This window comes from Ceratotherium simum, chromosome 18 (assembly GCF_057802395.1).
Source record: "Ceratotherium simum simum isolate JZ-2026a chromosome 18, ASM5780239v1, whole genome shotgun sequence".
NCBI classification, from domain to species: domain Eukaryota; kingdom Metazoa; phylum Chordata; class Mammalia; order Perissodactyla; family Rhinocerotidae; genus Ceratotherium; species Ceratotherium simum.
In genome coordinates, this window is record NC_141917.1 from 51,480,492 (window position 1) to 51,502,839 (window position 22,348).

At 38.1% G+C, this 22,348-nt stretch overlaps 1 protein-coding gene across 3 annotated transcripts in view; it reads left to right on the plus strand.

Moving 5' to 3' along the window:
• The window catches only part of NLN (neurolysin), a 90,577-nt gene that overhangs the window by 45,909 nt on the left and 22,320 nt on the right, over positions 1–22,348 (plus strand). For all 3 annotated transcript variants that reach the window (XM_014781670.2, XM_087443332.1, XM_087443333.1), the window contains exons 5-9: positions 2,006–2,108; positions 2,730–2,890; positions 7,565–7,700; positions 10,335–10,701; positions 21,227–21,428. In XM_014781670.2, the coding sequence (XP_014637156.2) occupies positions 2,006–2,108; positions 2,730–2,890; positions 7,565–7,700; positions 10,335–10,701; positions 21,227–21,428 (969 nt within the window). The remainder of the gene's footprint in view (positions 1–2,005; positions 2,109–2,729; positions 2,891–7,564; positions 7,701–10,334; positions 10,702–21,226; positions 21,429–22,348) is intronic.

The following is a 22,348-nucleotide window of genomic DNA, read 5'->3' on the forward strand; positions in this document are numbered from 1 at the left end:
AAATTTTCTTGGTTTCATGTGTGCTGGGGTTATTTTCCTTACTCTGTTTTACATTGTCTAATAGCTAGTTCCAGGTCTTAATAGATGATTTGTATTCTCACTCCATTGATCGTACAGAGACAGGACACTGGTCATAAAATTCTTACAATAGAGAGCTTTAAAACCAGCACTCTGGAATGGAACACCCTATGATTAATAAATGCCCCTTAAAGACAGAGAGATTAGCTGCTGAAAAGTGCTTCTCAAACATTTTCTTTTGTCTAATGTTAGTCAAATCCTCCAGTTTCAGAAGTAAACTTGGCTATAGAATTAACTCATTCTTCTTGGACACGAAATATAACCCATGATTTACTTCCAGGTCATAATTCCAGCCAGTAGAACTGGAAACAAGTTTGAAAGACAACCAAACCAAGTGTTGTCAGCCTGGTGGCTATACCTGAAGGCACCACTGAGATATGGGCACCTTTCTCTCACCTAAATGCCTTTGGAACAGCTTGTATCCCCTTCATCCTAGTTACAGCAGAAATGTGACTGATGTCACTTACCTGACCCTTTGCCTTCCTGGTCAATCATCAGTTCTGTTTGGGGCATGAACACTGTATTAGTTGAAATGTGTTTGGTTGCAGCTAACAAAACCCTGTTGATACGGTTTAAACAATAGAAGAGATTTATTTGCTTGCATAACTGGAAGGTCCAGAGATAGTTGGGGTTCACAGGTTAGTTTGATCCAGATGCTCAGTGGTGTCATTGGCTGCCTGATCTATTTCTCTACTATGTCTTCTTCAGTGTTAGTGTTATTGGAAGGTTGGCTTCCTTTTATTACTAAAATGGCTGGAAGTCTAAAAACCCCACCATCCAGAAGGACACAGAGAAGCCCCCATCAAACCTCCCCTCATGTCTTAATGGCCCAGATTGGATCATATGCCTAATCCTGAATCCCCCTTTAGTCAGGAGAATGGCAGGCCTGGGTTACCTGAACCAGTCACTACTGCAGTGAGAATGGGATTACCTAACTGGTGTAGAGTCACACCCCTGGAACTTCAGATAGGATCAGGTCCCACCCAAGCTACATAGCTTCTGTAGAGTCAGGGAGAGTTGGAAGGAAGCTTGTAGAGACAACCAGAGTGTCTAAAAATGACACTGCACAGTCTGTGTTAAGTCGGCAGTCTCAGATTCAGTGTGCATCAGAATTACCTGGAGGGATGGTTAAAGCTCTGGTTACAGGGCCCCACCTCTGAGAATTTGTGTTTCAGTAGGTTTGGTGTGGGTCTCAAGAATTTGCATTTCTAACAAATTCCCAGGTGATATTGATGCTTCTGTCAGGGCTACAAGTTTGAGAACCAGTGTGGTTTATGTAAATTTCATTATCTAACCTTTTTAGAAGAGTGGAACAGGTTAATAAAGCTATTTCGTGTTTTTTCTTGTGGTTTCCTTCTCATTGCTTCCTTTGGTTTCCCACCTAATGCTTTTTATACAAATGTTAGGGCCCATAAATCACCTTAGTTTGCAAAAGCTCTATAAAACTAAGACATAACCTTTTTTCGAAAGCAACCATAGATTAATTACTCACTTCTTATCTCTTAGTTTACTTCAGCATTGAATATTGATTTACTAAATTAAAATTTTGAATTGGAAAAGATGAGAAACATGCTAATTATTAACCAACTACTAGATTCATTTGTTCATTCAGCAGCTATTTATAGTGTGTATACTATGTGCCAGCCTCTGCTTTGGCCACGCCTCCCAAATTTAGTTCTTACAAGTTTACAACTAATTTCTAGCACATCACCAGCGTTGTCTTTTTGTATGTGTTACATGCAGATACTCATGGACACAACATAGAAGACTGCAAAAAACTATTTTGTCAAGCACATCTCTAAGAAAATACTTCCTGAGGGTTGAGTACAGAAGCCAATCTTCAAATAAAAGTGAAACTTACTTGACAGTGATAAAAATGAAAGTTTCATTTTATTGTTAATATCCTGTATTTATATCTTCATTTCAGGAAATTAAAGCAATGAAGAAAAGAATGAGTGAGCTATGTATTGACTTTAACAAAAACCTCAATGAGGATGATACCTTCCTTGTATTTTCCAAGGCTGAACTTGGTAAAATTTTGTTATTTTTCTAAATTAAATCATATAATTTAAGCAAATAATGTCACCTCACGGTTTGCCAAATCAAAGTTAAAAGAATTCTTTAAGAAATGATTCAGTACCTTCTACAGACCCCACCACCCCTTCTACAGAAAAGAGAGCCTAACCACGCCTGGGTTTTAGGCTAATAAGAGTGTATACTATTTCTAGAGACAGTCCAGAGGACATTTCATAATCCTTCTTGGTAACTTATACTAGTATTTAACAGCCTGCAGTACCTTGACATTTTTTTTTTTGTCTCACAAGGTCCCCTACATTATAACTTGAACTTGTCTCCTGTTATTCTGTTCTGAATCTTTTTTGGCTTAATTCTGCCTGTTCTCCATCAAAACACCATCTGCACAAGTGCACCGGAGCCTAGTCATATTTGAATTACCATCTCCTAAGCCACCTGTCCTCTAACCACCACCCCCCTTCCAATAACATCAAAACGATATTATAAGGATTGTCATGATTTTACTTGAATTTCACTTCCTCCACAAAATTCCTAGAGCTTCTTAAAGGCACCATGCCCATCCAAATAAACCAACAATGAGTGGAAAACTTGATGTCTGAGAACACGATTTTTTGCAGGTGCTCTTCCTGATGATTTCATTGACAGCTTAGAAAAGACAAGTGATGACAAGTATAAAATTACCTTAAAATATCCACACTACTTTCCTGTCATGAAGAAATGTTGTATCGCTGAAACCAGAAGGAAGATGGAAATGGCTTTTAATACAAGGTGCAAAGAGGTACTATAAATGTTTGTCTTTCTTTTGTTTTTATGGAAGATTTTAAGAAAAGGGTTTGCGGGCCGGCCCCGTGGCTTGGTGGTTAAGTGCGCACGCTCCGATGCTGGTGGCCCCGGTTCGGATCCCGGGCGCGCACCGAGGCACCACTTCTCCGTCCATCCTGAGGCCGAGTCCCACATACAACAACTAGAAGGATGTGCAGCTATGACATACAACTATCTACTGGGGCTTTGGGGGGAAAAAATAAATAAATAAAATCTTTAAAAAAAAAAAAAAAAAAGAAAGAAAAGGGTTTGCTTTGTTTACCAATGTTGAAGTCAGCTCAGAGATCAATATTCCTGTTTGTGTGAGTATTCTCATTCCTTGGACCTACAGGACTTTTAGCTTTTTCCTTGCTCATTGGCAACCTGCTTGGTATGGCTATGCTGTTCTGACAACAATAGAATGGATTTAATAAACTAAAAGTTGTATTCTTCTCCCAAGTCAACAGTTCAGGGCTGGGGGAGCACCTCTCTCTCCTCAACCGACGACTTCCAAGGCCATTCCAGTTGTCACCATTTCCCAGCCTGTTGGGGAGAGGGAAAATTAAGTACAGAGCAAGCATCTTTAAGAAGAAGACCTGGGAGCCTTAGAATTAGAAATGAATTCTCAGAGTCAGCTCGCCGGCTCCACCACAGTCTGCCTCTCTGGCTGTCCACCAGGAGCACCTTTTCTTCCACACATAGAACCCATTCACCATATGTCAGATCCCAATCAGTTACTGCCTTGAGCTCAAAGACCAGCATCTCTGGGTGATACACAGTCCTCCCCAGTTGTAGCTTCTCATCATCTAGCTGCCTCTGAAAGGGAAGACAAGTTGTCTGGGCCACTCGCCCCCAACACACACATTCAGTGGTAGACTAGAAACAGAATACCACACTAAAAACTCCCATTTGGAAAAGGAAAGAATGGGAAACATAGCAGGCCCATACCAATTTTCAAAAACTGTTTGGCAGCAATTGGGGGGATTCTGTGCTCGGGTGAATTTCCTCGGATCGCCCATTGGGCTTATTTGCGTCTCCTTTCTGGCAGGAATTTCTTTAGCAATTGTACTCCATGGTCTCAGGTTTTGCCTGCAGGGAATTCTTTCGTGTCCATTACCCTCCATGACCATATCCTGGGCAGCTGCTAGCAGATTCCTGCTAATACTGGTTTGAAGCCTGAGGGTTGCTTTAAGAATCAAATAACCTAAGCTTTTATACACCAGACTTACCATATCTTTGGTAATAAAATTCCCTTAAAAACTTAGTAGGGTTCTTGTCTGTTTGCTTCCAATCAGATTCATGTTAAAATACTACACCCAAATATCACTTGTGGTCATAGTTCTTAAACCTAACTAATCTTTTCTTATATACTAGCTCCTGTATCGTGTCCATCCTGCTTTTCCTCAGTTTAATGGAGTCTGCTTAACTCTGAGTGACAATCTTTTCTCCTGATGTAAGGAGTACAGAACAATTGGCTTTTTTAGCCATCTAAAGCCCCAGATTGTGGGCCACAGACAGAACCTCTATTAGTAGAATTCTTTTCCTTTTGTCTTTGCAGACTGACCAATTCTCACTTGAGCTCATCTCTCTCACGTAATCTTTCTGAAAGCAACAAATATCAGCAAACACACACGAACATTATTAGTTTTCCAAACTATTCCCCTAGAGCTAAAACTCAGTAGGTGATTGGCCTGCCTTCCAAGTGACGGCAAGCAATAGTTTTAACAAATGTTATCCATGGTACGATGAGGCTTACCAGCTTCTCAGCCTGCAGTGTCTTTGTCCTCACCTTCCACTCCTGCACTTTTTTCATTTTTGTTATAGCAGCACCCTATTCCTAATGTCAGTCTCTGTGGGTGTTAGCGTACAGGTTAAACAGCTATGCAAGGGCCGGCCCCGTGGCTTAGCGGTTAAGTGCGCACGCTCCGCCACTGGCAGCCCGGGTTCAGATCCCGGGCGCGCACCGACGCACCGCTTCTCCAGCCATGCTGAGGCCGCGTCCCACATACAGCAACTGGAAGGATGTGCAACTATGACATACAACTATCTACTGGGGCTTTGCGGGGAAAAAAAAGGAGCAGGATTGGCAATAGATGTTAGCTCAGAGCCAGTCTTCCTCAGCAAAAAGAGGAGGATTGGCACGGATGTTAGCTCAGGGCTGATCTCCCTCACAGGAAAAAAAAAAAAAAAAAAACAGCTATGCAAAAGCCAGCCTAAAGCACAGTGACTCAAATAAGATAAAAGTTATTTCTCTTCAGAAAGGGTTAGTGGTTATGAGGGGCTGGGGAGATTGAAAAATTATTGCTTAATGTTACCAAGTTTCTATTTGGGGTGTCGTAAGAGTTTTGGAAACAAGTGGAAGTAATGGTTGCACAACAGTGTGACTGTAGTTAGTGCCACTGAATTGCACATTTAAAAATGGTTAAAATGGCATATTTTATGTTGTAGATGTTTTACCACAATTTTTTAAAAAAGGTTTATTTCTCTCGCAACTAACAGCACAGAGGTGAGTGATCCAGAGCTGAAGGACAGCTCTGCCATCCTTGGTATTCTGGCTTCCAAGGTCATCGTTGTCATCTTCAGTTCACAGCTAGCAAGACAAGCATCTTTAAAGAGATGACCCAGAAATTTCACTCATCCACAGTCCATTGTCCCCTTGTGTATCATGTGGCCACAGCTAGCTTTAAGGAAGGCTGGGAAAGGTAGTCAGGTGACCATGTGTCCAGCAAAAACTCAGAGAATTCTATTACTTAAAGGAAGAATGGGGGAATAGATATTGGGAGAAAACCAACAGTCTAGAGAGAAGGTCTAGGAAAACTGAAAGAAAAACTCAAATTAGTTAATTTTAGTTAATTACATTATCTGTTTCTCTTGTCTATGTTTCCATTCTAGTTTTAAAATACTACTAATAATTATAACATAATTATATAGTGTTTGCTCTTGTGCCAGGCACTTTTCTGTGCACTTTACATATGTTCTCATTTTAATCTTCGTTATCCCCCTATAACTTACCTATTTTTATTATCTACTTCTTACAGATGAGAAAACTGAGTCGTAGAAAGGTTAAGGGACTTGTCAAAGGTCAGACAACTAGTAAATGGTGAAACCAAATTCTGACCTCAGTGTGTGATCTTCCTTAGAAACATGTCTGTAAATAATTTGCTGACTTAATCATTGGGATTAGTTTTTCTTTGACCTCAACATTTAATTTACTTTCTCTAGGAGATTACTTTTCCTTTTATTGTTAAAAAAAAAATAAAGCAATATCATTATTTGTATTTTTAACACAAATAAAATACAAAAAATGTTTGTAGGGCCGGCCCCGTGGCGTGGTGGTTAAGTGCGCGCGCTCCGCTGCTGGTGGCCCGGGTTTGGATCCCGGGCGCGCACCGACGCACCGCTTGTCAGGCCGTGCTGTGGCGGCATCCCACATAAAGTGGAGGAAGATAGGCACAGATGTTAGCCCAGGGCCAGTCTTCCTCAGCAAAAAGAGGAAGATTGGCATGGATGTGAGCTCAGGGCTGATCTTCCTCACACACACCCACAAAAAAATATTTGTAATAATTTGAAAAAAATCCATGAAACATTTTTAAGTGTAGAGTTCTGTGGCATTAAATACATTCACATTGTTATGCAACCATCACTACCATTCATCTCTAGACTTTTTCATCTTTCCAACCTGAAATTCCGTACCATTAAACACTAATACCCCCTCCAGCCCCTGGCATCCGCCATTTTTCTCTCTGTCTCTATGAATTTGACTCCTCTGGGAACCTCATGTAAGTGGAATCACACAATATTTTTCCTTTTGTAACTGGGTTATTTCACTTAGCATAATGTCTTCAAAGTTTATCCTTGTTTTAGTAAATGTCAAAATTTCTGTCCTTTATAAGGCTGAATAATATTTCATTGTATGTATATACCACATTTTCTTTATCCATTCATCCATCGATGGGCACTTAGGTTGCTTTCACCTCTTGACTATTATTCACATAATTCTGTAGTGAACATGGGTGTACAAATATCTGTTGGAGTCCCTGCTTCCACTTCTTTGGGATATATACCCACAAGTGGAATTGCTGGATCATATGGTAATTTTATGTTTAATTTTTTGAGGATAGCAATATCATTTTCTGCAGCAATTGCACCATTTTACATTCCCATCAGCAATGCACAGAGATTTCAAATTCTCTACGTCCTCATCGACACTTATTATTTTCTGTTTTTTTGATAATATCCATGCTAATGGGTGTAAAGTTAAAGTGGCAAATTTTGTTTTATGTATATGTACCACAATAAAAAAAAAATTTACGTACCAATATTTGGTGCAGTCCTGTGAGTGAGATTAAATGTGGTATTACTATAGTCCTTAAGAATACATTTTCACTCTATGTTTACAGCACCTAAAATTTCATTAGGACCTCCTAGCTATCTCCTGAGGTTTAAAAAGTCAATTATTTCAGAAATAAAATTGGATCATGAATCCAAAAAAAAGTCTGTAACACTGAAATGGAATAATTTAGTAGAAGTTGGATGGTCTAAAAATATTTGGTAGTTTTACCAACCTAAAAATATGTGTAATTACTCTTCTTTTTAGTGCTTCAGATCCAATGAATTATTAACCTTTGTTTTTGTTGTTGTTTATTACTAGGAAAACACCATAATTCTGCAGCAACTTCTCCCTCTGCGGGCCAAAGTAGCCCAACTACTCGGCTACAGCACACATGCTGACTTCGTCCTTGAAATGAACACTGCGAAGACTACAAGCCATGTGACAGCCTTTCTAGGTGAGGTCTTCTTTTTTAATCAGTTGTAGATTTCCATTTCTTTCTTTCTATAACTGTTTTGCTGCATGACACAAACTTGACAGAGGGTCCCAGAACCTAATGTGCCTTTGAGGACATCTTGTTTTTCATTCATTCAAGAGAAATGTATTGATCACTTCCTATGTATTAGATACTGTGCTTGATTCTGAGGGTTGCTCATTGTTTATGTTATTTTTATAGTCCATGCTTCACTCTTCTTGTATCTTTTTTTTTTATAATTTATTTATTTATTTATTTTTCACCCAAAGCCCCAGTAGACAGTTGTATGTCATAGCTGCACATCCTTCTAGTTGCTGTATGTGGGACACGGCCTCAGCAATGCCGGAGAAGTGGTGCGTCGGTGCACACCTGGGAGCCAAACCCAGGCTGCCAGCAGCGGAGGGCGCGCACTTAACCGCTAAGCCACGGGGCCTGCCCACTCTTCTTGTATCTTGACTGAGATTGTTATGCTAATTCCCAGCAAGACATCTTGGGTCTTATGGAAGGGATTAGCCCATTGCCTTTGTTCACTACCAAGAGGTGTTTGGTAGTTATAGCATGGCTATGTATGAATCCATGTGAAATACACTGACAAATTGTGACATAACTGAAAATAAAACACATATAAATAAAAAATAAACATTTTATATTCCAGAAGCTGCTTGTTATATACAAAAGTAATATAAAATAATATACATCACAACTATTATCTAATCACTATATTCACATTCATTTAAAATCACTTTTTCATTAATCTTTTTAAAACCATGGTTCCTTATATCCATGACATTTAGTCACTGGTACTCTGTCACTCTTCTTCATCACCATTCAATCTATTCCCACAGTCTGTGTTTTTCTCTTTCATCTTAGTGAAAATGGTTGAATAACGTAGCCATGGTAAAGATACTAATTTTTGTTGTAATCTTCTCTAATCAGAGTTTACCAAAGTATGATTTTTTTTTAACTTTCCTCATTGACCCTTTCAGACTTTATTCACCTTTAACAACTAGTGAAAGTATTTAGTCTATTACTTTGATATCCTTTTATTAGCTTAATTAAGTTGGAGATGATAATGATGTGTTAAAATCAGCCTTCAGCTCAAAATTTACTCCACTGAGTCCTCAAGGGCCGTACTCTGAATTATTAATGTATATGCTGGCATCAGATACAACATGTAGCAGGTGCTCCATAAATGGTAGCTCTCCATTATTATATAATTGATTTATTCATTCATGAGACATTTATAAACTTACCTATTAGGCAGTATACTAAACGGTAAGATCATAGAAAGGAATAAGACAAGATCCTTTCCTCAATGAATTTTCCACTGAGTGGAAACAACAGACTTGTGAACATGTAATTGCCATGTATTCTGATGCATGTTATACAAGAGAATGGCTCAGGGAGTTAACAGGTTTAGTGGGAATGTTTCCTTTAGTGGTGATTGCATATACTGAAATTTTTCCTAAATAACTACTTGATTAATTTAATTCCTTTAAAGTAGTTCGCCCTTTAATTTAAAACTGGTATATTCCCATCTGAGTTGTCCACTTGCTACCTGTTTTCACATATTCCCTCACATGCCTAATCAGAATTATATCTCTTTCTCTCTTCCATGAGTTTCTTCCTTTCCCTTCACAGCACCCCTCAGGCTGTTGCCTTCACCTCACACTGTGGGGCTGCCTCCCAAACTGCCATGTCCCTTACAGAGCCAAACACATGTTTATCTTACATGTGTAACAAATTGTGAAGGATAAATACATAATGAGAGCACATTCATTTAGCCAAACACAGTGAAACAGTCAAAAATTGATCACAGTAAATAAATTGTGGTATCCATCTAAAAAGTGGAATTGCGGGCCAGCCCCATGGCCTAGTGGTTAAATTTGGCATGCTCCACTTTGGTGGCCTGGGTTCACAGGTTCGGATCCCAGGCGCGGACCTTCACCACTCGTCAAGCCGTGCTGTGGTGGCAACTGACATACAAAATAGAGGAAGATTGGCACAGATGTTAGCTCAGGGTGAATCTTCCTCAGGGAGGGAATGGAGGGAGGGAGGGAAATTGCTGTGTCCAAACAGACCTTCTTCATGGGGATGGAATAGTGATAAACCAAACACATGGCCGTTGAAGGTGTTGAGCAATTTTTAGTGATACTGATCGCAGGTCACACCTGATTTATTTTCCGTGGCTCCTAACCTCATTGAAGAATAATCAGTACATGAATTTAATTTCACTATTGCTTTGTTCCCTGAATTATAGCATTCTCGAGTCAGAGTTCTCTGAGATAAGCTTCAGTATTGTTGATGCTGTGAGGAAGTCGTGGCCTGGTTTGGGTGTTGCTAAAAGAAAAAGGGGCAAGAAGCCATAAAATAATTTACACTGAAGAGACTTGCAGTGCTATCATAATAGAGCCTACTTTCCTTCCTTCCTCCTTCCTGCCTGCCTGCCTGCCTTCCTTCCTTCCTTCCTTCCTTCCTTCCTTCCTTCCTTCCTCCCAATTCATCTGTGTCAAATACTGCAATGGAAGAAGCACCATGCTAAAACACTGGTGGTATGTACCAATGTGCTTGCTCCCAAGAGGATTAGATCGCTGACTTTTCCCACTTCCCTCACAGATGATTTAAGCCAGAAATTAAAACCCTTGGGTGAGGCAGAACGAGAGTTCATTTTGCATTTGAAGAAAAAGGAATGTGAAGAGAGAGGTTTTGAATATGACGGGAAAATCAATGCCTGGGATCTACATTACTACATGACTCAGACAGAAGAACTCAAGTACTCCATAGACCAAGAGATCCTCAAGGAATACTTCCCAATTGAAGTGGTCACTGAAGGCTTGCTGAACATCTACCAGGAGTTGTTGGGACTTTCATTTGAGCAAGTGGCAGATGCTCATGTTTGGAATAAAAGTGTTACACTTTACACTGTGAAGGATAAAGCTACAGGAGAAGTTTTGGGACAGTTCTACTTGGACCTCTATCCCAGGTACTGAGGATCACATTACTAGAAGGGACCTTAGGGGTTCCCTTAATCTGGAACCCAGATTAAGACTCTTGTCTTCTATAGTTTTCATGTGTGGTTCTTAGCAAAGGGATTAAAAATGTGGGCTCTGAAGCCATAATATCTGGCTTCATCACTTGCTAGGCAAGTTACTTAAGTTTTCTCTGCCTCAATTTCCTTACCTCTATTACAAGTCCTATAAAATGGGAATACTAATCATACCTGCTTTGTACAGTTGCTAGAAGGATTAAAATGGTTAATTACATGCAAAGTATTTAGAAGACTACCCAATACATAGCAAGTACTTATTAAATGTTCAGTGCTGTCATCATCATCGTCATCATCATCATCTAGTTTGTGTACTACATTTACTTGATTTAAAATTGACCCCCAAAATGTTTATTATTTAGGTAATAAGTCTACCAATACTCTTAAATATGTGGCCACTCCCCTCAGTCTGGCTGAGAGGCAGCATAGTATAAAGGAATAGCAAAATCATTGTAGTCAATCAGACTGGAAGGCTTAAGTGACATAATCTCTTTTAGTCTGTTTCCTCCTCTGTAATATGGGACTGATGATCCCTTTACAGGATTGCTTTGTGTATTAGACTATATATGCTAATCGCCCAGCCTAGGCATTCAATCAGTGGTAAGAATTAAAATTATTTTTATTATTGTCTCTGTGGCATGTGGTAACTATGGACTCCACAGTTTTTCATGAGACACAAAGGGATTTGGATCACTTTCTCTTCAGGCTGCTTTCTAAAACAAAGCCAGCCTGTTGCCATTACTAGTCCATTTTACTAAATATTAAGCCAAAGGCAGTTACAGTATCCCCCTAGTTCAGCAGCACATACAAGTTTGTAATCCCCTGTCTTTGGGCGACTTCAGGTAGCTTCTGGGAAGGAGGCTGGATAACTATGTCATTCAGCCTGTGGGCAGAGGTGTCTTATCCCGGTGCTTTGTGGATTTACTTTCACTTCTGATATGACCTAAAAATAAACCCATGTAAATATAGATGGGTCTATTTTTAATTGAAAAGTGTCAGGAAACAGTTTTAAGCCAAGAATTCTTTCAGGGGAAATCCTTCAACATTCAAGCCTCCTATAATTGTCCCCAGATTTTCTTTCCAGGGTCAAAGATAGCAATTGTTGACACCCCATCCTGCTGTCTCTGCCAAAATATAGCTGGTTTCTTTTATACTCAGAGATCTGGCCATTGCTACCAGCACTCTGTTATGGTGGCCAGGGGGTGATCTTTTGTGAGAGTAATGACTTAGTTAATACTCACTCACTGTCACCTTACATGATTGCTTCATAAAGGTGAGATGGATTAACTTGTTTTCTTTTTCTAATTGACTCAAAAAAGGATATTTGGAGTAGGTTTAGAAAAGACCAATTTCTTCTTTTCTTTTTCTTTTTTTGCTCTCATTTCAATTTTTAATCATCAAACACTACGATATTTAAAACAGATGGTTTCAATATAAGATTGCCTGACAAGGACTTTTTTTTTAAATCACTATCGTTTTATAAACAAAATGTAAAAGGGCATAATTTCAGAATAAGAAAACCTTTGAAATTAAGTTCATTTTTTTAAAAGGAAAGATAAAAACCCCTCAATGTCACTGATTTTAAAATTGGTAGAAAGTTTTTGATTTTAAGCTATTCTTTGATTTATTTTTTATTTTTTTACTGAAGAAGATTCACCCTGAGCTACATCTGCCCCAGTCTTCCTCTATTTTGTATGTGGGTCACTGCCACAGCATGGCTGCTGACGTGTGATGTACGTCCACGCCCCAGAACCGAACCCAGGCCACCAAAGCAGAATGTGCTGAACTTAACCATTAGGCTATGGGGCTGGCCCCTATTCTTTGATTTTTAAAATTCTCCAAAGATTTTTAGAAGAAAACTACTCCACTTTTGTCTCTCTAATGCAGTAGCACCCATATTACTCTCAAATCAAGAATACTTGTATGGCATTTTATAATGTACCAAGAAGTATAAAATATAACATGGCAGACACTTCCCAGATTACTTTAGTTTTCCCCTGTTAAAAATAAAATTCATAGACTTATTTATCTGTTGACATATTTCCAACTAACTACATGAAATCATTCAGAAACACTGATGGGCCTGTTGAACCCAGAGGCTGGGCTGGCTGAAATTTTTTAATGAAATTCAGTACACACTTTCTGGTGTATGTATCCTCACCATCTCTCCCCTCTTCTATCTGTCTTCCCTTCCCGTGTCACTGCTCACTCCTAGCTCACTTTGCACAGTTCTTTTGTTATTTACATGCATTCATTCATTTTAAATAGACTTTATTTTTTAGAGCAGTTTTAGGTTCACAGCAAAATTAAGTGTGAAGTGCATGCACACATGCACAGCTTACCCTATTATCACCATCCCCCACCAGAGTGGTACATTTGTTACAGTTGATGAAGGTACATTGACACATCATTATCACTTAAAGTCCATAGTTTACATTAGGGTTCACTTAGTGTTGTACATTCTATGGGTTTGGACTAATGTATAATGCCTTGTATCCATCATTATAGTATCATACAGAGTAGTTTCATTACCCTAAAAATCCTCTATTCTACCTAGTCCTCCCTCCTTCCCCTCAATCCCTGGAAACCACTGGTCTTTTTTTATTTTTATTTTTTTTTATTTTTTGGGAGGAAGATCAGCCCTGAGCTAACATCCATGCTAATCCTCCTCCTTTTGCTGAGGAAGACCAGCTCTGAGCTAACATCTATTGCCACTCCTCCTCCTTTTTTTCCCCCAAAGCCCCAGGAGATAGTTGTACGTCATAGTTGTACATCCTTCTAGTTGCTGTATGTGGGATGCGGCCTCAGCATGGCAGGAGAAGCGGTGGCTCGGTACACGCCCGGGATCCAAACCCGGGCCGCCAGTAGCGGAGCACGCACACTTAACCGCTAAGCTACGGGTCCGGCCCCCACTGGTCTTTTTACTTTCTCCATAGCTTTGCCTTTTCCAGAATATCATATAGATGGAATCATATGTATGTAGCCTTTTCAGATTGGCTTCTTTCTCTTAGCAATATGCATTTATGGTGTCTCCATGCATTTTCATGGCTTGATAGCTCATTTCTTTTTAGCACTGAATAATATTTCATTGTCTGGATGTACCACAGTTTGTTTATCCATTCACCTACTGAAAGACATCCTAGTTGCTTCCAAGTATTGGCAATTATGAATAAAGCTGCTGTAAACATCTCTGCAGGTTTTTGTGTGGACATGTTTCCAGCTTTTTGGGGTAAATACCAAGGAGCACAATTGCTGGATCATTTGGTAAGGGTTTGTTTAGTTTTATAAGAAACCATCAAACTTTCTTCCAAAGTGGCTGTACCATTTTGCATTCCTGTCAGCAAAGAATGAGAGTTCCTATAGCTCCATGTCCTCACCAGCATTTGGTGTTGTCATTATTCTAGATTTTGGCCATTCTAATAGATGTGTAGTGATATCTTATTGTTGTTTTACTTTACACTGCCCTGATGATGTATGATGTGGACCATCATTTCATATGCTCATTTATCATCTGTATGTCTTCCTTGGTGAGGTGTCTGTTAAGGTCTTTGGCCAGTTTTTTAATTAGGTTACTTGTTTTCTTATTGTTGAGATTTGAGAGTTCTTTGATATTTTGGATAACAATCCTTTATCTTATATGTCCTTTGCAAATATTTTCTTCCAGTCTGTGGCTTGTCTTCTAATTCTTTTGACAGTTGTCTTTCTCAGAGCAGAAATTTTTTATTTTAATGAACTCCAGCTTATCAATTCTTTCTTTCATGGATTGTGCCTTTGGTGTTGCAGCTAAAAAGTCATCGCCAAATCCAAGGTCATCTAGATTTTCTTCTGTTATATTCTAGGAATTTTATAGTTTTGCATTTTACATTTAGGTCTGTGATCCATTTTGAGTTAATTTTTGTGAAAGGTGTAAGGTCTGTGCCTAGATTCATTTTTTTGCATGTGGGTATCTAGTTGTTCCAGCACCATTTATTGAAAAAACTATCTTTGTTCCATTGTATTGCCTTTGCTCTTTTGTCAAAGAGCAGTTCACTATATTTATGTGGATCTACTTCTGGAATCTCTGTTGTGTTCCATTGATCTATTGTCTGTTCTTTTGCCAATACCACACTCTCTTGATTACTGTAGCCTTATTGTAAGTCTTAATGTCAGATAATGTCAGTCCTCTGACTTTGTTCTTCTCCAATATTGGGTTGGCTATTCTCTGTCTTTTGCCTCTTCATATAAACTTTAGAATCAGTTTGTCAATATCTACAAAATAATTTGCTGGGTTTTTGATTGGGGTTGCACTGAATCTGTAGATGAAGTTCGGAAGAACTGACATCTTAATAATATTGAGTCTTCCTATTCATGAACATAGAATGTCTCTCCATTTATTTAGTTCTTTGATTTCTTTCATCAGGATTTTGTAGTTTTCCTCACATAGAATTTGTACATATTTTGTTAGATTTATACCTAGGTATTTCATTTTGGAGAGTGCTAATGTGAATGGTAATGTGTTTTTAATTTCAAATTCCACTTGTTCATTGCTGATATATAGGAAAGTGATTGACTTTTGTTATTAAGCGTGTATCCTAAAACCTTGTTATAGTCACTTATTAGTTTCAGGAGTTTTTTTATTGATTCTTTCAGATTTTCTACATAGACAATCACGTCATCTGTGAACAAAGACAGTTTTATTTCTTCCTTCTCAATCTGTATACCTTTCATTTCCTTTTCTTGTCTTATTGCATTAGCTATGACTTCCAGTATGATTTTGAAAAGGAGTGGTGAAAGATGACATCCTTGCCTTATTCCTTACATGCGTTCATTCTCATTCAATTTAAAATATATTCTGTTTTCCCTTTTGATTTTTCCTTTGACCCATGGATTATTATTTAGAAGCATGTTTTAAATTTCCAAATGTTTGGAGATTTTCCAGATATCTTTTTGTTATTTATAGTTTGGTTCTGTTATTGTTAAAGAATGGACTTTATATCATTTCAATTATTTTGAATTCATATATTTTATGGCCAACATTTAGTTAGTCTTGGTGAATGTTCCATGTGCACTTGAACGTTTATTTTCTGTTGTTGGATTGAGGGTTCTGCAAATGTCAATTAGATAAAGTTGATTGATAATGTTGTTCAGGTCTTCCATATTTGGACTGATTTTCTGTCTGCCTCTTCAATCAATTACTGAGAGAGGAGTGAAGTTTTTAAATAATTACAGATTTCTCTATTTATCCTTTGAGATCTATCAGTTTTTGCTTTGTGTATTTTGAAGCTCTGTTTTTCCGTACATATACATTTAGAATTGTTATATCTTCTTAAAGAGTTGACTCCACGTGCAGCCACTATGGAAAATAGTATGAGATTCCTCAAAAAATTAAAAATAGAACTACCATATGATCCAGCTATTCTACTTCTGGGTATTTATCCAAAGAACAAGAAAACACTAATTCAAAAAGATATATGCACCCCTATGTTCACTGCAGCATTATTCACAATAGCCAAGACTTAGAAAAAAACCTAAGTGCCCATCAATGGATGAATGGATAAAGATGTGGTATATATATACAACGGAATACTACTCAGCCATAAAAAAAGATGAAATCTTGCCATTTTCAGCAACATGGATGGATCTCCAGGGTATTATGCTAAGGGAAATAAGTCAGACAGAGAAAGCCAAATTCCATATGATTTCACTCATATGTGGAAGATAAAACAGCAGTAACAAACACATAGATAGAGAGAATAAATTGGTGGTTACCAGAGGGAAATGGAGTTGGGGTAAGGCAAAAGGGGTAAAGGGACACATGTATATGGTGATGGATGGGAACTAGACTTTTGGTGGTGAACACAATGTAGTCTATACAGAAGTTGAAATATAATGATGTATACCTGAAATTTATATAATGTTATAAACCAACGTTACCTAAAAAAAAAACCTGACCCCTCTATCATTATGTAATGTCCCTCATCTTTAGTAATACTCTTGTTCTGATGTCTATTTGTCTGCTATTTCTATAGCCATGCAGCTTTCTTTTGATTGGTGTTTGTGTGGTGTATCTTTTTCCATTCTTTTACTTTTAACCTATCTTTGTCTTTTTATTTAAAATAAGTTTGTTACAGACAACGTATAGTTGGAGCTTGCTTCTTTATCCACTCTGATAATATGCTTTAATTGGCATGCTTAGGCCATTTATATTTAATGTATTTATTGATATGATTGTATTACAATCTAGCATTTTACTATCTGTTCCACCTATACTTTCCCCCTCTTTTCTGCCTTTTGGGTTTAGGATTTTTTTCTGATTTGTTGTTATTTCCACTATTGGCTTACTATTTACACCTTTTTATTTATTTTTTTAATAGTTGCCCAAGGGTTTAAAATATACATTTTTAATTAATCAGAGTATACCTTCAAATTATATTGTATTATAGGATATTATATTATATCACTTATTTGCACTGTTGTTGGCCTACATATTACTTTTACATATACTATAAATACCTAAAATATTGTTTTGTTTTGTTTTGTTTTTTTTAAAGATTTTATTTATTTATTTTTTCCCCCCAAAGCCCCAGTAGATAGTTGTATGTCATAGCTGCACATTCCTCTAGTTGCTGTATGTGGGACTTGGCCTCAGGATGGACGGAGAAGTGGTGCCTCGGTGCGCGCCCGGGATCCGAACCCAGGCCACCAGCATCGGAGTGCGCACACTTAACCACCAAGCCACGGGGCCAGCCCTAAAATATTGTTAATATTGCTGATTGAAATAGTGATTATCCCTGAGCAATTAACAATAAATTTTATGTTTACCTTCAGTTATTACATTTTTAGCACTAATGTCTTTGTAGATCCAATTTAAAGCTAGAATCATATCCCTTCTACCTAAAGAACTTTCTTTAAGATTTCTTGTAGTTCAAGTCTGTTGGTAATGTATTCTCTAAGTGTTTGTTCATTTGAGAAAGTATTTTTCTTTCTTTTTTGTAAGATTTTTTTTGCTGAGTGTTGAATTCTGGTTTTGCAGGTGTTTTCTTTCAATACTTCGAAGATGTCACTCCATCGTCTTCTGACTTGCATATTTTTGATGAGAAGTCTGCTATAATTCTTATTTTCGTTACATAAATTCTGTATGTAATGTGTTCTTTTCCTCTGGCTACTTTCAAGATTTTCTATTTGTTTCTGTTTTTTAGCAGTTTCAGTATTCTTAGGCATATGGGGTACTTCTTTTTCCTTTTTGCTTGTTTGTTTGTTTGTTTTGTATTTGTCTTCCTTGTATTCTCTTATGGATCTGTGGGGGCTTTTTTGTCATTAATTTTGGAAAATTATAAGCTATTCTTTAAATATTTCTTCTATCCTATTCTCTTTCTATTCTCCTTCTGAGATTCCAGTCACATATATGGTAGATCATCTGATATTGTCCTACAGCTCTTGATTCTCTATTCTGTTTGTTTTGTTTGTTTTTTCACCCTTTAAAAAATCTTTGTGTTAGAAAGGGTAATTTCTGTTGACCTATCTTTTGGTTCAATAATTCTTTCCTTGGCTGTATCAAGTCTACTAATGAGCCTGTCGAAGGCATTCTTTGTTTCTGTTACTGTGTTTTTCATTTCTAGCATTTTCATTTGATTCTTTCTCCGAGTTTCCAACTCTGCCAAAATTATCCATCTGACTGTGCATGGTATCTGCTTTTTCCTCCAGAACCTTTACGTTTTACAATTTTACTTATTTTTAAATACTCTCCCTGATAGCTCCGACGTCTTTGTCATGTCTGAGTCTGTGTCTCTTGTTTTCTTTGCCTGTTGACAGTGTGTTCTTTTTTTCCTTGCTTCTTTGTATGCCTCACAACTTTTTTGAAAGCCAGACATCTTATATAGGACAGCAAAGACTAAGATAAATAGTTTTTGTATCTGGAAAATGGGCACATATTTACTTCTGCTAGGCCTTTAAAGTGAGTGTTTGATTCAAGCTATTCAGTAGTTGAGCTGGGTTTGGGATTTGTTGTTGTTCTTGTTAAACTCAGTGAACCCGAAGATTCCTGTGTCTTGTGTTTAGAATGGGAGCTGGTTTGCCAGTTTTCCTCCATGTCTATTCCACCCTCAATTTTAGGTCTTCCATTTGTGCTGTGCCTCAGAGCAGGTCTCTTTTCATGCACTTGCTCCTCTCCCAGCAGTGGACTGCTATTATTTGTTACTGGATGCTTATCAGCATGGTTAGGGAAGGGAATTCTCTGTTGGTCTGATGAAGCATCAGTCTTAGGTAGCCCTGTATCCCTGGGTCTTAGGAGTGGGGCCTGTTCAGTGATCCTGTACCACCCATAGCTAGGATCTGGGCCCAGGATGTATTCCTGCCCTTCTTTCATGGGTAGAGGGTTTTTTTCTGTTCTCTTCCCCCAGTGGCAGTGGATTTCACCAGTGCTCTTAGGACAACAGGGTTTGTTGCCCTTCCCCCGGAAGTTTAAGGCTTTTGTTCTGTAGGAGAGAGGTGGAAAGGATCTAGGCAATGCTTCGTGACTGTACCATGCTCCCTTCCCCAGGCCTACAGCAAGACTGATGCTTTCTCAGGGCTCCCACCCTGCCTTTCTTTTTGTGTGCACCCAGTGAGGTCCGTGGAGAAGACCCTAAAAATGGATGTGAAATTTCACTTATCTACAGCTCCTAATGGTTCCCTATTTTTGCTGATCTACCATCAGCCTTTAGCAATTTGTTAAAAATTTTTCTTACTCATGTCTGCAGTATCTGCCCCAGGTAAAAAGGTGCTTGCTTCCTTCCTTCCTCTATCTGTCTGGAGGCACCTATCTTAGATTGTAGGTTAGTTGATTGCCCTCCAACCTCCACTTTCTGATGGGCTCAAGAAAAGTGATTTGCAGATTGTCCAACATGTTGTTATAAGGATAGGAGCAATGCCCTTTCTAGCTTTACACATCATAATAGAAAGCTGGAAAAAGGCTAGATGGTTTTTTGCTGTTGTTGTTGAGGAAGATTAGCCCTGAGCTAACCTCCATTGCCAATCCTCCTCTTCTTCCTGGGGAAAATTGGCCCTGAGCTAACATCTGTGCCCATCTTCTTCTATTTTATGTGTGGGATGCTGCCACAGCATGACTTGATAAGTAGTGCATAGGTCCATGCCTGGGATCTGAGCCTGCGAACCCCAGGCTGCCAAAGCGGAGTGTGCAAACTTAACCACTATGGCACTGGGCTGGCCCCTAGTTGTTTTGTTTTTTTTAACTTGTATAACATCATCAGGAAAAAACCAGAGAGTAATAAGAATCACCAAGAAAAGATAATACAGAAAAAATAAACAATTCAAACTAAAAAATCTATCCCAAACCTGAATGTACTGTTAGTCTTCTGAGCAAAAAGGAAGGAAACCTACTCCTAGAATAAAGTCTGATCAGCTATAGCTTTTGGAGAGACCATCACTGGTCAGACACATTGTCCAAGAAGAGACAACTTTATAGTGTAATTTATGCTTTTTCCCAGGCTAACTAAAAGGGTTCTGTTTCGAAAAGGCCTGTCTAGTTTATAAAAGGAGTTCATGTAGTTGTGAGTACTAATTCTTTCCTCCGTGAATAAAAGGAACAAACTTATTGTCAGGTGTTTGGTTTTTATTAATTCTAATTTTAAGGAAAACCTACCTAGTGAATGAATTTGTATCTTTTAAAAAAATTTTTTTTAATTTTTAAATTATTTTGTTGAGGTCATATTGGCTTATAACATTGTATAAATTTATGATATACATTATTAATATTTCAGTTTCTGTATAGCCTGCATTGTGTTCACCACCAGTAGTCTAGTTTGTATCTTGTTTTTTAATTGAGGTGTTATTGATATACGACATTGTTAGTTTCAGGTGTACAACATAGTGATTGATATTTATAAACATTACAAAATGACCATCACAGTAAGTCTAATTACCACCTGTCCCCCTAGAAAGTTGCTACAGTATTATTGACTACATTCCCTATGTTGCATATTATATTCCCATGGCTTATTTATTTTATGACTGGAAATTTGTACCTCTTAATCTGCTTCACCTAATTCACCATACTCCTACCCTCTCCTCTCTGGCAACCACCAGTTTGTCTCTGTATCTATGAGTCTGGCAAACTTTTTATCCCAAATTTACTTCAACACTATTTAGTGACTCCATCTTTGAAGAAGAAAAGCAGGAGCTCATTAAAATATATAGGACATTGAGCTGTACCCTATCTGTGGTGTATATTCTTAATTCTTACATTAAGATTTTCAACAAAAGAAATATTGGAGATGCAACTCACGTGAAGTGATAGTGGGAGTTTTGTTTGTTTAGTTTTAGTTTTTCCATTTTAATAAAATGTTGACCTACTTCCGAAAGGGTGAATTAAATGTTTCAAAGCGTTTTCTGGTATCAAATATGGCTTGAAGACTGAGAGAGGCCATGCCCGTGTTGTTGCTGGAGAAGAGTGTTCATATCTCAGGACTGTGCTTCTGGTTCCCAGGGAAGGAAAATACAACCACGCCGCCTGCTTTGGACTGCAACCTGGCTGCCTCCTCCCTGACGGGAGCCGCATGATGTCCGTGGCTGCTCTTGTGGTGAACTTCTCACAGCCACTAGCAGGTCGTCCCTCTCTCCTGAGGCACGATGAAGTGAGGACTTACTTCCATGAATTTGGTCATGTCATGCATCAGATCTGTGCACAGGTGAGTGATTTTTGATGGTAAACCCACCAATTGCTTTTCCAGATTTTTTTTTTCACTGCTGTCATGTTTCTCCCCTTAACATGTTTTTTCAGAAGTTGAACATGTTCAAGAATTTCGCAGGCCTTCTGCAAAAACACAACATATTTTTACTCAGGTTAATCCACTGATGAAAGAGCTTCTTTGAATACCACCCTATGGAAAAAGAAAGAAGGGTGTCATTAAGGAAGGGTTACAAATATTGTTTTTCCCTTTTAATTCTTTTCTTCTCCATAGGAATTTGATGTAAGCTTCACAGATAAAACGGTGCTGTAATCTGTCTCTTCTGCTGATTAATGCTTTGTTTAGTTCAATGGTTTTCAGCTGTCTCAGACTCTTTACTCCTTTTTTTAATAATAAATATTTTGTAACACCCTCCTGTACTAACCTCAAATTAAAATCATAGATAATATAGTATAACCGTGGGGAGAATTTGCCAGGGAGGGGATGTGTATGTGCAATGGATTGCAACTCATTTCTCTTTATTTCTGAAAATGTAAAGTACATTTGTTCTCAACTTTGTAACACAGTCCAGTAAACTAAGCCCAAGCTATTCTAGGATAAACAATATGAACTTACTAATATTTAACCATTATTGACATATGAAAGCATCTAGTTCAGTAGTTCAACCTAAGAGTTTAGAAAACTGGTATTAACAGAAATGGAGGGACAGTTTTCCATATTCCATATGAAATCTCTATGCATCTCTAAAGGTAACCTTTTAAAAAATAACCTTTTTATTAAAATAGTTTTTGATTTACAGAAAGGTTGGTTGCAAAGATAGTACAAAAATTGCCCATGTATCCCGCACCCAGTTGCCCCTACTGTTCACATCTGCATCACTGTAGTACATTTGTCACAGTCAAGAAGCCAACATTGGTACA